The sequence below is a fragment of the Pieris brassicae genome, chromosome 1 (genome assembly GCF_905147105.1).
Source record: "Pieris brassicae chromosome 1, ilPieBrab1.1, whole genome shotgun sequence".
Lineage (NCBI taxonomy): Eukaryota > Metazoa > Arthropoda > Insecta > Lepidoptera > Pieridae > Pieris > Pieris brassicae.
This window is the reverse complement of record NC_059665.1, coordinates 17,581,027-17,598,125: the sequence shown is the minus strand read 5'-3', so window position 1 is coordinate 17,598,125 and position 17,099 is coordinate 17,581,027. Positions and strand designations below refer to the sequence as shown.

Genomic DNA, 17,099 nt, shown 5'->3' with positions numbered 1-17,099 from the left:
ACCCTGAAATACTTATATATTGTTATTAAAATATTTAAAATAATTAATCATAGTAGACACCATTTTTATACTTTCCTAATGAATTACTTAGTAAACCTAGTATTGATTAAAACATAGAATGTTTACTTATGTATTTTTACAATATATAAAAAATCCTATGACAATGTCTCAATACGGGATTTTAATTAATACTTTTTTTTGTAACATTCTGTATTTAAAACTGCGTTTGTCAGACTCATCATACAAAAAAATGCTTTAGAATTTGTACCTATGTATTATTCAAGAATAATTTAAAATGAACTACTAGGAATGTATCAAATGGGAATGTCATTTTCTCGACACCATTAATGGAGATATATCTAATTCTAACACATGTATAGAAGGTTAAATACGTGCTTAGGTAAGACATGCAATTGAGCGAAAAAACGTAACGCCTCTCTTAGGCCGAATACTTAATCAAGGTTTAACTTGTCTGTGTTCTTTTTTACAAAGAACGAGACAGCACTATTGAGATCTATATCTTGACCTCGACCGTTTGTGCGAATCCTAAATACTTCGCAATCTGACAATCGCAGCGTGCCTAACACGATTACTCAGATATAAGAGAATAAATATAATACAAGCCCAAGCCAAGTGTCATTGAAGATGTATGTATACTATAATCATTATAGAGAAGGCGGTGACTGCTAAACATATGCTAGAGCGGAAGCATGCGGGTCTTGTCACACACGAGCGGAATTCGTCATCCACGTCGGTATAGCTACTGTAATCTGTATCGAATTTTCTTACATAGTCGAAAGCGCGAAGGAGGTCCGGAGAGTCCTGCCGCGCCAGTAACGCCTCTGTGACCTCTAATTGCGTGCTCGAGCGACGAACTAGCGACCTGACTTCTTCCGATTCTGAGTCTGAATCACCCCAGTTTCTCCTGCTGTGTTTCGGCGAAGATGATTCTTCAGAATCGCCACTATCATTAGATCTACGACGCAACTCAGATAGTGCAACCTTTTGTAATTCGGCTTCACCGTTTTCCTTGCGTCTTCTGTTTAACGAGTCTAAAATATCTGGACGATTGTTGACTTCGGTGTACTCTAAGGAACTGTTTACTTCGTCACTGGTTAGGTTTGAGCTGTGACGTCTACGACTTAATGCTTGGACGTTTAGTAAATCGAATTCGGGTGAGCGTTTGTTGTTTCTGCGCTCACTTTCGGAGGGTTTGCGTCTGCGAACACCGTCATTACTTTCAATGCTAGTGTTATTTCTAGATCTTTCGAGGCTGTCCAACAGGTTTTTCTTGCGTTCGGCGCTGGACATAGACTTTTTGGGTTTTCGGACAGGGGTTTCTACCGGAGATGTTCTGGACGGTCTTTTATGTCTTGGAAGGCTTCTTTCTCTGGATATGTCTGATGGTGGTCGCCGTCTTCGTGTTCCACTTGGGCTCTGGTCGTTTTCTGGTTGTGCCGAGAGGCTCGAGCAACAGTCTGATTGTGAATCTAAGAATGCTCTGTAGTCATCACCGAATTCCAGTAGACGCCGAGCAGCATCAGAGTCGGGCGCTTCTGAATATGGCTCGGAGTTGTATTTTTCCTGTTGACAAATAATGGTTACATTTAATATTTGTTGTTAAACAAATAAACAAGATACAGCTTGTTATTGAGTTTTCCGCCATTTAGAGATATGGAATGAAATACGACATTATTACTGATACCTTATTATTAAGTTGTATATGCTTAATTGCTATGCTTAATATATTAAAATATTACGTCGTGATACAGAAATAATACCAATTATAAAAACTTTCTGCATCGTTGCGCTCAAACGGTATATATCATTTAAAGTAAAGAAAATCTCAGCGTTTTAATTTACTTTCCTAAAGAAGCATTAACTCTTTAAGATATGATATCAACAAAAAAAATTGACACATTACCTGATAGAAATCCCACGCCTGCTCCGAAAACGAACTATGCTCTTCCGTGCCAGCTGTGACACTCTTATCTGAGTCCTTGTCGACGCAGAGGTCCCACATTTGGCTCGGATCACCTAAGCTTAGTGCCAAAAAGGATCTTTCTCTTTCCATACTTTTCGTTAATCTTGGTCTAACTACACCTCCCTCTGGCCCAAGTTTAAAGCTGGGCGTAACTTGTTCTAATTCATTTTGTTCTGGAATGGCACTATCGTCCTTTGAGGAAATATGGGTTTTTTCGATGCTCTTTCTTAAATTGGCGATGACAGCCACTTGTTGTTTGAGCAGTTCTTCGTCACTGTCATTGCCGGAGGTGGATGTTGTGTCAAACCTGGAAAAATATAAGTTTAATATTACTTTCTTTCATTACCATTATTTGCGAAACTAAGACGGTCTATGTAATATAGCTAGCTTGTCGAGAAATATAATAAATTCATACCCTTTAGGGATTGGACTATGCGAGAATATCATAATTCAAATACGAAGCAATGCTATGTTTAAGTAGTTATTGGTAATCATAGGTTCAATATGTATTTCATTTATTATTGCGAACGATAATATCTAAACAGACTTCTTTTTATATACAAAATAAAATAATTTAATATATATATATATATGGAAAACTACAGCAAAATAACTAATTTGTTAATAAGCTTATACGATTACTCGTTGCTTCAATATACTCCAATTCATTTGTTCATTTGTTATATTGTTTTTGGTTTGCGTAGCTATTTTCTCACTCACCTACTCTTCCTACTAGTAGCTGGGTCACTTGCAGCACTCCTTTCATTCTTCTCCAACTCTGGACTTAATCGACCACAGAAAGAGAGTGACTTAACCAATCGCTCCCTCCTTAGAGTGTTGTTGTGTCTTCTAAGTTTTAGTCGCTTTCTTCGAAGCCAACATTGCTTGTCGTTGGCCTCGACGCACGACGTGCACGCTTCAGTCATTGTGTTTGTACTTGAAATGTGACCCTGATAAAGATGTTTAATTATAAAGAAAGAGCACTAAGTTGCCTTTAGTACATAGTAAAAGTTTTTAGCAGAAACTTAATATATGGTGAACGAATAATAAACATTTATTGCGTTGACGACTATGTAGTTGGATTTTATGTCGATCTCATATGGGTGGCCTATTTAAGATTATGTGAGTCTCCCTTTTTCTTTACTTATAAGTAACGTAAAGAGGATTCAAATAATTTTAAACACTTCGTAACCAACTCAACAATGCCCAATATAAAGTGCTCCAGATACTATTTATACATTGATAATTAAAAAAATACAAAGATACAAGCAAATGTACAAAGCATAAGCAAATTTGTACACATTATTTACCCAATATCGACTCCTAAATCCTTAGCATAGATATAAACGATTTCAACCTTATAATAACAATAATCCCTAGACTGATAGTGACAATCATGCTTTACAAATATACAGTATTTGTTGGATCTTTGGCAGTTATATATTATATGAAAATAAAAAATTTTGTTCTTTAGAAATTTAGTCTGCGTAATGCCACACAAATCTTGTTGCAAACATTTAAAATATTACCTGTACAGTTGTCGAACTTCCGCGTAACTTCGAGCTTGAGTTACCGGGGGTGACTCTTTGTGGTGAAGCCAGTGTGTTGAGAGCAGACTCGGATATGGACATGTTATGAATGACGTCATTAGTAGGCGTGACTAGCGACGCGGCAACGCCGCTTAGCTGCGAGAGGCAAGACACGGACCACGGCCGGGCGCTGTTGCCACCCCGCTTCTTGCGGAGTTGCACCTATATACCATAAGCGCTTAGACATAAGATGGGTGATAGATGATTTTATATTTTTCGTGAGTTAAGTGAAAGTATTTAAGCTTTTGGATGCTGTACATATATACTATCATAACTTTAGGTTTATTGAAGTTACCTATTAAATATATTTTTTGATTGTAGTGTTCATTGAATTTGTTATTTGTTTTAAATGCTAAACAAATCTTATAAAATATAGACTGGTTTATTTACATTACATATACCTTTTTAATACATTTTATTTAATGTAATAAATCCATATATTGTAGCTTCGAACTGTGTTCTAGTTTCAATAGATTCATTTACAATGAACGTTTTTAAATGCTTTAAATAGCGCAGCTTTACACGACAATGAACTTGTCTTTGGAGACAAGTATATAGAAGATTGTGCATTCATAAAATAGCAGTTAAGTACAGCATAAATTATTCATTTTACCTTAGCATGATGTGTAGGTGTCACAGTACAGGTGGAAGTGCTCATGTCCATGGACGAATGCAAATTCCGTTCCTCCGAAGTAAGGGATGTATCGACTTCACTCTCAGTCGTATATTCGCCGGATGCGTCGTAATTTTCACCATTCTGTAACCATTATATAGGTTAATAGTTTTATAGTATATGGTGTGTTCGATTTAAAAGGATCAACTAGGTAATGCACTAAATCCACATCCAAGCAAGTTTAGGCACATATTAAGTATGGAATTATTAACACAATTATTCATAAAATATAAATTAGCCTAACATTTTTATATCTATAGATAGCTGTCTCTTTTATCACAACGTCAGCATAATTTTTCAGAAATAGATGACTATTTTAATTAAATTAGTGTAATCGGAGTTCATGAAATCTATTTAATGAATATTGTGGTTAACATAATTATTTAGTAATGTAGGAAGATACATACTTGATGGCTTTCATCCTTTCCATCGGGACTCTGATTCAACCACTCCTTGATCCTCGACATTTTCGCCCTACTGACCGATTTTCCTTCTTCCTCCAACAACAAAGGCTTAAAACTCCTGGAACCCATCTTCTTTGCCATTTGAGCCTGCTTCTGCACCAATTCATCAGCCTGAATCACAAGTCTTTCTATATCTTTATTACACCTAGAATTCTGGTCAACTCTTAATAGATCCGGTGTACTAGATACCAGTTTCGCTTTTGGTTTCTTCTCTTCCACGGGCAGTTCACATTGTATTTCAACCGATGATGTCATAATATCTGTTGAGTCTTCATTTGCTATCTTTGCACCGTTGGTATACGTCCATTCTTCTTCCGAGGACTCATCCTGCGATTTCTCATCCGTTTCAATCACTTGTCTATCGGAATCCGTATCGTGGTGTCTGAAGTAGAATGTGGCACAATTTTTGGATTTTCGATCGGATTGATTAAATCTCGAGGTGTCTATTGGTTTCTTTCTTTTGATTACAGTTGGCGGGGTTTTGATTTCTCTAGGCAATGCAGTGTTCCCTGTAAGAGCAATGAATGATTACTAAACTATAGCGGTTGTTCAAGAACAGCTGTGTTTGTAAATAATGCGGATAGAATGATTCAAGTCATAATATTCCATTGTTTGAATTGCAAATGAATGAGAGTTGAAATTGTTCTAGATTGATTGTATTTTTAATTCCTAATGTTGTTTTCTTAGCTGAATATTTTAATAGTTTAACAACAAACCCAATAATATACGATACTAAATTAGACTTATAGGCTCTATTATAGCACGATTTTCTAAAGCATGAACTTCACCATTATTGTAAAGTTAAATATTTATCCAAGCATAAAACAGCGTAAAATATTGTTTAGTCTTGCTGCTCACTGAAGTATTCCCGAACCAATTCGACGTCTTTCAAGAAGAGAGCGTACACGTCTATAGCGGTGGTACTATTTACTTACTTTCTTTCTTTACCAGGTGAACCTCTCGCCATGAGTTATATTAAAAATCTAACTTAATTCTATTAATAATTATTGAAGTTCGATAGAGCTTGTATATGAGCATGACTAGCCTGTTGATGATTTGAATCAACGCTGTCATTCAATGATTCTGATTTGTTAATCTAAAATAAAGTAATTTAAACCCTCTTGTTCACATACCGTCAATTTCATCAGTGACAGGTACAGTTTGGTCAGTAATTTTGTTGTCTACTCCATCGACACTTGGCACTCTGCGCTCGTCTGCCATTTTGTCTCGCATTGATTCCAATTCGCAATCCGATCCGAAGTTACGCCACTTGTCACCTACAGCATATTCTTGCTCCTCCTGTAAAATCACGTTATACTTAGTATCGTAAAATATTTCAATAAAACAATAAATATGGCGCAACAACCCGTTATGGATCTTGGCCTTGGATTGCGTACTTTTCTTCGATTATTTTTATTTTATAGACAAGTAGGAGATCAGCATTCTTCACTGTTGACTTTTGGGTTAGAGATATGCCGGTTTCCTCACAATATTTATCTTCACCGTACGAACAAGCTAGCAGAACACAACGAAAGAAAAAAAAGCCGTGGTTCGAACGAACGACCTCAGGAATAAATATGGCGCGCTTAAGCCACTCGGTCAAAACTGCTCAAAATATTTCAATAGTATTTAATATAATTCGGATAAGCTTTAAGGGTTTGTATGGAAGACATCGGCTTAAAATATGAATGTTATATAACGCCATATCATAACGATGCTAATTGATAACTCTATCATACCAAATGTGAACTATTTCACAAATGTATCGGATTGTATGAATTTTGTATTAATATTATAAAAATATTTACTTACGATAAACTAAACTACCACCTAGCATTTTTTACTATCAAATGCGACATTCTAGTTGTATGGCTTCAATATATGCAATCAGATGTATAAAATAAACTTACTTGATAATACTTTTTATCTATTCTTTTATATTGCATTGTACTTGCAGGACAACTCACACCACACAACTTACAACTCACAACTCCTTAGTGGACTGGCGTATATTGCATTGTACTTGCAGGACAACTCACAACACAGAACTTACAGCTCACAACTCCTTAGTGGACTGGCGTTTTAACAAATGTAGTCAAAACAATACTTTATTTTTAATAATTTTATTAATAGGTAATTTTACCTCGGAGGCTGACTGCCTGCTATCTTCGGAGTAATCTCTCTTTCGTGAATTAACTGGAGTTCGCTGTCTTTTCGGCGAGCCACGTCTGCTTAGGCGCGGCTGCTTCAAAGCTGGTTCGTCGTCGCTGTCACTCAAAGCTTCTACTGGTTCGTACTTCTGAAATTAGAAATTAATTTTATAGGTAATTGTATAAACATGTGTATTTATAGAAAAATGTAGACTGGCAGCTTCTATGCACTTCTTTAAAAGTTAAACGTTACTTTTAAAGAAAATTGATGATTTAAAATGAGTATAAATAAAAATCATGTAGCATTTACATTATTGAGTGATCTAGAGATTTTTTTTAATTAAATTTAATTCGTTTAATTTCGTCCGCGACAATTGTGATCGTATCATAAGTGTTCGTTTACTAGTTTTCAAGCATGATATGTCGTAGAGACTGGTGCGACGCCATTTTGCATAAACAGCCCATTCTAAAAAAATCTATGCGACTTTAAATTTTCACATAATATAGTATGTATATAACTTGTTTTATAACACTGACTGTTCGGTCAAGGCAAATGAAAAATAGTCTAGAAACTAGAAAAATGTTTGCTAAACATTTAAATTACAAAATAAACTTTCTTTAAATAAACTCTTTAAAGATTTATCTAACTATAAATTTAAATATTTCTCAGAGTAATTATTAACATAAAGTTTAAATATTTATTTAGTACCCTAAACCATAACAAAGTTTGATTGCTCATAAATAATATTTTCTATCCATCCATAACCCTGGCCCCAAAAATATTGTCCATATAGTCGAATTAAACACTCCGAGGCATGACCATAAATAAATTAACCCTTTAATGCGGTCGAAAGAGCCGTTGAATTACGTCAAGTTTCCTAGCGACCGTTGTCCACAACAGTCGTAGATTTATTCAACACGTGATCTGTATTGTGTCCTAACCTATGTGGTCTTAAACACTACTTTAAATATTTAGGGTTGGCAAACTTCAGCGGGGGGTTGATTGTACTATTGTTGCAAAATGAACAATGCAGAGTTAGTAATATGTTTGACTTAATACTTAACATTTAGTTTATCTACGCTGTGTGAATATAGTTGGCAAACAGAAACAAATAAAAACTATTAAAAAATTTCATTTTAACTACGGACATATGTTCAGCTCACTAAGGTTGCCACACGTATATACCTTCAAATCTGAATTATTGACCGCGAATTTAAATGGGACCATAAAAATCCCATTTAAATTAACCACACGAAGCTTGTTTTCATTTAATTATATGCAAAAAAAAAAAATTATGACTTAATCCTATCTCTAACAAAAAAAAAATTCAAATTATATCATTATCATAGGTACTTAGATATATACTTGTACAGTTAAAGAAAGATAAAAACCTCACCTGATTATCAGTCTTAGCGAGGCAGGCCTCCAAGTGGCACTGCCACTCGATGGCCCTCAAGTACAGCAGATGCCAGCGTCTCTCCAATGCGCGAGCGACGTCAGCTCCACCGCACAGCCGCACCACAGAGCTCACGATACGACCGTGGCATTCCACGTCACGTTGTAATACCTGAAAACCAAACACATTTTCACGATCCATGCGATGATAATTAAATAGAAACAAATATGTATTTATAAAATCTTAGTTGTTTTTTTGAAATCGTCAGGAAAAAGTTGTCAAACTATTTTATTCATAGAAGTAAGGCCATTCATGTTATGTTTGAATGTTTAATTAGAACTAAATTACTGCTGTCGTTTTTAAATCGTTTTATATATTCTCGCTAAATAGTATAAATATTCCATAAAATAAGAAACGTTCACCGTTTTTTTTTATTACATTGTTTGTTTTGACGTGTGCTTGTGAATCAAATGATTTTAATAAATCATGACGATAACAAATGTATTAAAAATATATTCTCTTTTTTGTGACTGATAAAAAAAAACAACAAAACACTGTGGTTAAAATAAGATGTTTGTGGGTGGACAATTGTAACCTGTTTAATGGTTAGGAGATATCGTTGTGTCAAGATAAGTGATAAGAGTTATTTATTTTCCATAAAATATTTATTTTACATACACAATCATTATAAGGCTTAAAACTAATGAGAACATGAGAAATCAGCCTTTACCTTTCTTCCCCTAAAGGTAAGTCTTTACGATGGAGAAGAAACAGTCACTGATGATTCAACAATAAAAACAAGTATGGAAAGCATTTTGGGAGAATAAGTTATTGATTAATATTCAACAAAAAGAAACAAAATCATCAATCAAATTCAAAACAAAATATGACACTTCCTTTGATAGTACCGTTAAACCATAATATCAATAACGTGAAAATTGTGCCGAGAATGCAATTAAAGTTTTTGCTGCTTCGCGTCAAGTTCCTTGACTATCTTGTTAAGAACGTAATGATCACCACAGTGCAAACAAATATTGAAGAACCAAGGCTTTCACTAATACACTGCCTATATTCAAATAAAAGAGCCTGACAGCCTGACAACTGTTGAAAGACAGTAAACTGTGATGAAAATGTTATTCGTTGTTATAGCTTCCGTGGAATTTAACGTTCTTTTTGATACCGCTGCTAATGTTCAAATCAATTGAACGTAACAATGAGAAGTTATTTAACACACAAAAAGTTTATAGAAACGTTTCACAAAGGATAGAACGTGCTGAGTGTAGCGTGCGCGCTGATGCTCGTTATGACATCGGTAATATGCATATAATTGATATGGAAGTTATAAGCAGGAATTTTACAATTGATGGAAATTAACTTTTGTCCATAGCTTTGTTTTCATTTAAACAGTTTCTTTGTGGTTTTGTTATGCCAAAATTCTTATACACAGTGGAAGTTTAATATTAATCCTAACTTTATTTTTCTGTTAGCGCAGTGCGTCTTCCTAATCGTTACGTTCTACGTTCTACAAATGCCCTTATTTCATTGCAACATACATTTGTTTCAACCTGTATAACGCTCGAGTTAATCCGAACTATTCCGACCCAGTTCTGCAGTACAGTTTAAATTATATCCTTATCGAATCATATCAGCAATAAACAGAGCATAAATAACTGTTTAGATAAGAAAGTAGGCGTCGCCGAGTATGATAGAATGCTCGATATATTAGACTCATAATAGACACCATAACATTACGATTGTATCGCCTCTGTCAACATAAAACAAGTTAAACTGACTTGAAATAGTGCGGCAAACTGTAAATCATGCTTAAACTGCGTTCGTTCTGCAGATTAGAGATTTTCTGCATACACTTCACCTTGAAGTTTCTAACGTGTTTGGGTCTCAATTGCCACTTGTTCTAACATTGTAAAGATTATATCCTTCTAATTCTAGATCTAAATTCTGTTTGTTTTGTCTTCTAGTTTATTTGAATAAATTTACAATAATGTGTTGGGATGTAAGTAAATTTTATCTACATTATGTAGATATCCAGATAGACCTCCGCCTTGTGAATATAAATTACCCACCGCGGCTTATCGACGTTGTTGCCAATCAAATTACTATGTATCAAGATTGGGCTCTCAATTTCCAATCTCATTATACCGATGAGAAGTATGAAATCGTGTGGAATCATTTTTGGGCTCGAGTCGCTGACTTAATTGAAATCAATTTGTAATAAGTTCAACAGTTATTTCGTTGAACTTTTGGAGTAAAAACAACTTGAGATTTCCTAGAACTATAACATTTTTATCTGCCAACTTTTATCACAATTCTCTTCTATTTTTAAATTAAGCAACCACTGCTTTATTAACCACCATAATTATAGCTTCAGCGACTTAGAAACTAAACGGACATACACAACAATTGCGACACCAGTCTTAACCGTATTTTTATTTAAGACTTAAAAAAGGTCTATTATCTTCGTACAAACACATCCGCGATTGTGATCTTTCACATTCCTTCATTGGAACCCTTTCGACCTTTTCAATAGCTATTGTTACTACATTTTTATTGGTATTTGATTGAGATCGTGATAAAATCGAAGCCGATCATCATCGTACTGTATGGCAACATTTCGTAATCTCAAGTAACGTAATAGTTAGGTAAGGAATCAGTAACCTTGTGATAATAACCGGTAGTGTGGTGATAGTTTGTTCACCTTTATATTCATCCAATGGTTCTTGAAGGGGCATAAAGTTTCAGACGTCCCCTTATACATTGCAAAACTTTAATAGACTTGTCTTTATTGAATTCAATAATCAAATCCACGTTACAAGCGGAAGAGTTTGTTTGTTTGGTTGAAAGCGCCCAAGAACTCGTGTTAATTGAACTTTCTTAGACTATATGACATTACACCACAATCCCTGCTATCTTAAAATAACGCAAATGGCAGCTCTTATAATTAATTCGATAATTATCAATTACAGCCTAACTAAGTAACATTGAAAAATAATACAACTGTTTTCATTATCATCAGCTGGAAATATATAAAATTTAATTGGGCTCTAATTAATACAGGGCAGTTACACAATCAGCCACTTTCCTATGAAACATCGGTACGTCCCGGTCACGTCTGCATTACTGAGTCGTGCTCAAAACAATTTCAAGAAGCCATAAGTCACAAGAACTGTTAAACAAATACTAATAATGTTAGCATTGACATTGAAACGAGCTAAACTATAATCTCTGTCGTTCTTTAAGTTTTATTTCTACAGATATTTCTAAATTAAAATATAGATATATTTATTAATCTAATTTCCCTGTTTATTAGAATAAATTAGTTCTAAAGAACTAGGGTAAGATTGATATTTACGTATAAATAATCGCTTGCGACAATGTAAAAATATTATGTTCAAAGTTGCATAGTCTGTGCTCTGCTTGATTTGACTTCAACTTGACTAAAATGATTATATATGGCAAAGAAAGTAACCGGAATGAATACATTTTTCACTAGAATAAAGAAAAAACTCAAATGTTTAGCTGTATGAACCGTTTTTAATCTAACCAAAGTGCCAAGTTATTTGCTATAATTAAAACTTGCATACACCGACTTTATTTCACCATTGTTAACTGAAAACGCAGTCACTTTCGATTTATTAACGTAATCTGTCATTTCTGATATTGAAATTAAATCCAAAGGCTGCGCGTGCGCACATAAGTCCCGCCTTATCTCCTGTCATTATACAAGCATATAATTTGCTATGGCACCAAAACACGATCAATAACAATGGTTCGTGATAACATTTCGTAAGCTTTTGTTTTATTCATGTATAATTCTTATCTCAAAATTAAAATAATAATTAGAGAGATTAGGTTATTATTACTTAAATATCAATTTTAAAATATAAATAATGTTTTACGGCTTAGGTATATATTCCTGTAAGAGGCTAAGGGGCAAAAAAATTTACTGGAAAAAAAGTGAAAAAGAAACAAGAAATAAACATTTCACAAATACTCATTGAGACATAAAAAATCATCTATCATTATTGATCATGTATACTCAGGACATATTCAACAAACCGCTATATAAAAAAAAATTATGTTATTAAGTATTGCATGCTACCTGTATTTTAAACTAACAAAACTGTCTATTAGAAATTTTTAACCGTTATCGCCATGTACTGACGTGAAGTATTTACCAATAACTACCACCCAAGACGAAATCCGTTAACGAAGTCTTTAAATACTTTTACGGTGGCATACTACAAATGTAGCTTAGCGCCTATACTAATTAGTTAATAAAAATATCACTTTTCTCTAATATTTCTATACAAAAACTATAACAATACTGAATAGTTGACATTTATTAAAAACTGTCAAAAGTACTAAAAAAATCGATGTAATACATAGATAATAATACTAATCAGTAACAAACTTATTAGAAAAATTAAATGAATTTCTTACATTGCCTAAGGAGGTTCGGTTCACATTGGTTACATATAAAGGTAAAAAGTCAAGGTACTTTCATTAATATACGTGACATTTTAGTACGTCATAGTATTTATTATTTAGAACTGATAGGCACTTTTAAATGTCATGGAGATTTGTTATTTAAACGAGATTTCATGGTGCGACGAGTGTACTTTGAATTAACGCATTTTTAATGAATAACACTAACAGAATCACCGTCAATTGTACAGTAATAAGTTAAGGAAAACCAAACGAATAATGGTAACAACTAAGCTATAACGAGGCGTTATTGATTATGTCATTAGTTGTCATACTGGAACGAGATAAAACCCGTAATAACCGTCGTGTAATCATAAACATTTAAGATCACCAATTTCCGGTGAATGCGCTACGATTAACGATATTAATTATTCATTAGTTTATTTTTAAAGTGTATTTTTCCAATATTTCTTTCAAACATGTCTAAATAAAACGCGTAAATTCTACTTAAAATCTCTACTGACTAGGCAGAGTCGTATACATAAAATATGTTCACCTGTAACGATATGCCTTAGACTGCTTGTAATAGGTCATATCCGCGTTACTTATGTTATATGAATTCCGCGTTTTCAATTTTGTTCTTCAAGGTCCGGCGCTTGCGCATGCTTGCGGAGTCATCGGCCGCAGACGGATTTAGCCGAATCACAGTCGAGAATAACCGAGCGTTTCAGCAAACGTCGCCATTGTGTGTCAATGGCGGAATAAATCAAAGCTTACTAGCGTGTTAGGTCGTTTATCATCTATGGAACAGACTCTGGTAACCCCGTTTCTTGAATGACAGTCACTCGTCACTATAAAAATTGCGATGACATACTGACATTTTGTTTACGACTTGGATGCTTAAGTACAGTTACAATGTATGTAGAAACTGCTATGCTATTCGATACTAAATCAGTTAATTTTTACAACATGAACTATCGTTAAATGTCGTAGTAAAAACAGACATATAATAGCTCTATTATACAACTACATTACATGTTCAGTATATTGAGACTGTACTGTAACTTTGTTGAAAACTTTTACAGATGTACATGCATATTATATACCGTATTCATAACCTTTTTTTCGTAATTAAATTAGACAAGGTTTATAAAAGCGATTTAAAAATACATCGGAGTTTACTTCAGATCGTAGTGCTTTATCTCAAGTAAATCTCTGTTGAAACTATTTGAAAGGAAAATCAAGACCTTCATGGTAGGGCCCACAAAAAAGCCTTTGTATTAAGTCAATCTGTCGTGACTTAAAATGAGAATAACCTTCAGTGATATAATGACCACTATACATCGACATTGTAGATTCCAAATAAAAAAGTATAGTTATGAAACCGTTGTTAAAATGAAAAGGCTAATTTCAGCCAATCTATGGACAAAAAGTATTTTCTATACAGAAGGAAAGCTGTTCATTACAAAGCCGGTCTCAAACCTACATAGAAGCACTGTCCATCACTATCCATATTTAGGTATGACATACAGTAGAGATAATTCTACAGTATCATATCTATGGATATCTAGGAATCCCTACATAGTCAATGAGTATTGAGATCGAGATTAATATAAACTGACGGACAACGGTTCTTGCCGCAAAAGGGGCGACCAATACATACAAATGCTAGGCTTATAGTATCAACTTATCAGTTTATTAATCCGCACTTGCAATAAATCGTACGATAACTTGTAGGACTTTCAATGTCATTAACGATACAAATACCAACAGTTGAAAAGAAAATCGTCTTTGTATGTAAAGGTACTGTTAAACTATCAAGGTATGGATGAAACAAAATCTATTGCCATCTGATGCAAAACGTAAAAACGCGTTATTAATTGTAATAACAGTAAATAATACAAAATAATATACCAATAACGGTAACTAAAAATGAAGATAATTCTGGAGAATAACACACAGGACGACATGGCCTAATCAGAATTATCCCAGTATACAAGTCAAATTGCGAGTGAAAGTAATTTCACAATTTTTCTGTTTCTTTATGCTTTTCTACAGGTCAGCAGGCAGGCATGTAGGTGTATCCTGAGAAATTTCAAGTAAAAGTTAATTAGCATAAAACCGCACATAAGAACTTTTCGCTTACGTATCGATTACACCAGCTAAAATCGTGACCAAACATATGTTCGTGAGGTCTCGATGCCATATTTGGTCCCACACGTCTCATTTATTACGAATTAAATTTTATAGGCCCATTCCATTTTCACACGTTACTTCTATTGAATTATTTCGAAAATTAAGCTTATATTTAAGGTCGGCTGTTAAAGATCTCATAAGTTACATGTAAATAAATACAAAGCTTTGGATACACTCACATATTTCGAAAATATTATTAGTGAATTAGCTAAAATTTACAAACAAACCTTTTTAACCCTATAATTTTTTAAGTTTTGGGATCATAAAATATTATCCCGAGGAACCTAATATGCAATAATAATATTTATCGTTGAGCCTTTAGCGAAAACAATAACATTCGGCTGGTATTTATAACTCTCCAATAACGAACAAGAAACTCCCTGTTTGCTAACACAAAGAATTTTCAAATGGGTCCAACTATGGCAACACTTATCACTCGATCTAAGAATAATCTGCACCGTTAGTGTGCCACAAATCGATATAACCACTGTGCTGTCCGCAACAAATCCAATACGCCATTTCCCACAGCCCCACAATAATTGACATGAATTAGCACACATCTTCGTTTTACTCAACTCTTATCCTTAATAAAAATCTTAGAGGTCTTCTCTAAAAATTTTGCACATATTTGTCAAAAAATTATTTTGACGATACGCTTTTGACAGAAATGTATTTTGACGATGTGTGCATTTGCGTAATTTCGTGACGCCTATTAATGCAAAAGGCTGAGATAATGACGATTACACTATGAATACAGGAATAATGCATGCAGAGTGCTATGCTCTATTGTCTAATGTAACGGTATATACTTACCAAGCGTTATCAATTATATCTATTCAACACAACGAGGGTTATTATTACGTGCTATTTATGTTTAGTCTGTAATAAAATATTATCTATCAAAATACAATAATGGCTGATCGTATAATTTATATGGAGATTAATTAATAATAAATAACATTATCGGTACAGACAATAAGGAATAAAATTCTAACACATCGACTTAAAGTTAGTAAGTAATAGTGTATACACTATACTACTAATAAAGCTAATGTGTAATAGTGAAATGTAACTGTGGAACAGGCAGTTATAGGGGACATTCAAAAGTATGCACTCTTACTTGCTTTGTGTTAAAACTTATTAAAACTGTGAGTATGTTCTGACTACTAACAAGTGACTAGTAAGCTGAAGCTTAGAACTTATAAGTCACAACACAAGATGCTAATGAGACCGTAAAGGTCGTTCAAAAATTGCCATAGCGGACGGTATTTCACGTCCACACGGCGGGGTATTGGTAAAGTTTTCAACTAGCAATAATCGCACCTCGGATAAACCTCATTGGTTACGATATTGCCTCTGCGCAAAGTTAATCCAAACTGAAAACCTTATCATCTTGTACTTGTCGCAAAATATATAGTTAGCACGATTTAAAGTACTACCAGCGCCATCTGTTATTCACTACAAAACTAAGATTTTATACCCAACCCTTTTATGTATCCCGCGTGACCCATTATTCCCATTCAATTTGATATTAAGTATGTACGTTTCAAAAACCTTATATAAATATAAACTACATTATTTTGCTTATAAGGTCACAACAAAATTTGAAATTGCATTGACAAAGATCTAAAACGAATGGTTAATAATAAACCCATCATTAGCAGGTCACCTTACAACATTCAATTCGAAATAAGCCATTCCAAATGCGGTATGACTGATTTGATGCATTGAGGTGTCATAACAGTCTCGTGATGAAAGCAATCAAATAATAGACCAACAAATTAAATCACAATCTGATTGTGATATTTAAATTAAAGTGATACAATTTTATGCTAATAAGAACATTTTTTTTTTTGATAGATTGAATAAGAGGTTACGTATAACAAGACAGGGCTGTACATTTCTAGCGAGCCTATTATAAAGAATACTTATAACTCTTTCAAAATTTAAAAATAAATCTACAGAGTTTTACGAGTTCAAACCAAGAAATCATTTTCTATGATAAAGGAAATACTTGAAATCATATATATTCACCGACTATTTAAAAGTCATGTTTCTAAAAAGCTTTATTATTTATAAAAGCTCTAATAGTGATATGAACCCTTTTCGAAGATACGTCAAAAGCAATATTCAGTTTGATCTGGTATTGTGCAAGCAACACGTGCGCGGAGCAAATGCAGCTGCATATTATTTCCGACAG

At 33.9% G+C, this 17,099-nt stretch overlaps 1 protein-coding gene and 1 non-coding gene across 6 annotated transcripts in view; both read right to left on the bottom strand.

Annotated features, from left to right (window-relative positions):
* The window catches only part of LOC123711730, a 181,602-nt gene that overhangs the window by 19,452 nt on the left and 145,051 nt on the right, over positions 1-17,099 (bottom strand). For all 5 annotated transcript variants that reach the window (XM_045664460.1, XM_045664494.1, XM_045664486.1 and 2 more), the window contains 9 exons: positions 8,258-8,428; positions 6,854-7,009; positions 5,844-6,009; positions 4,654-5,219; positions 4,187-4,330; positions 3,514-3,735; positions 2,705-2,934; positions 1,925-2,291; positions 790-1,584 (listed from right to left, as the gene is read on the bottom strand). In XM_045664460.1, the coding sequence (XP_045520416.1) occupies positions 790-1,584; positions 1,925-2,291; positions 2,705-2,934; positions 3,514-3,735; positions 4,187-4,330; positions 4,654-5,219; positions 5,844-6,009; positions 6,854-7,009; positions 8,258-8,428 (2,817 nt within the window). The remainder of the gene's footprint in view (positions 1-789; positions 1,585-1,924; positions 2,292-2,704; positions 2,935-3,513; positions 3,736-4,186; positions 4,331-4,653; positions 5,220-5,843; positions 6,010-6,853; positions 7,010-8,257; positions 8,429-17,099) is intronic.
* LOC123716670 lies at positions 16,129-16,267 on the bottom strand. Its single transcript, XR_006754593.1, has one exon. It is a non-coding gene; the product is annotated as a U4 spliceosomal RNA (small nuclear RNA).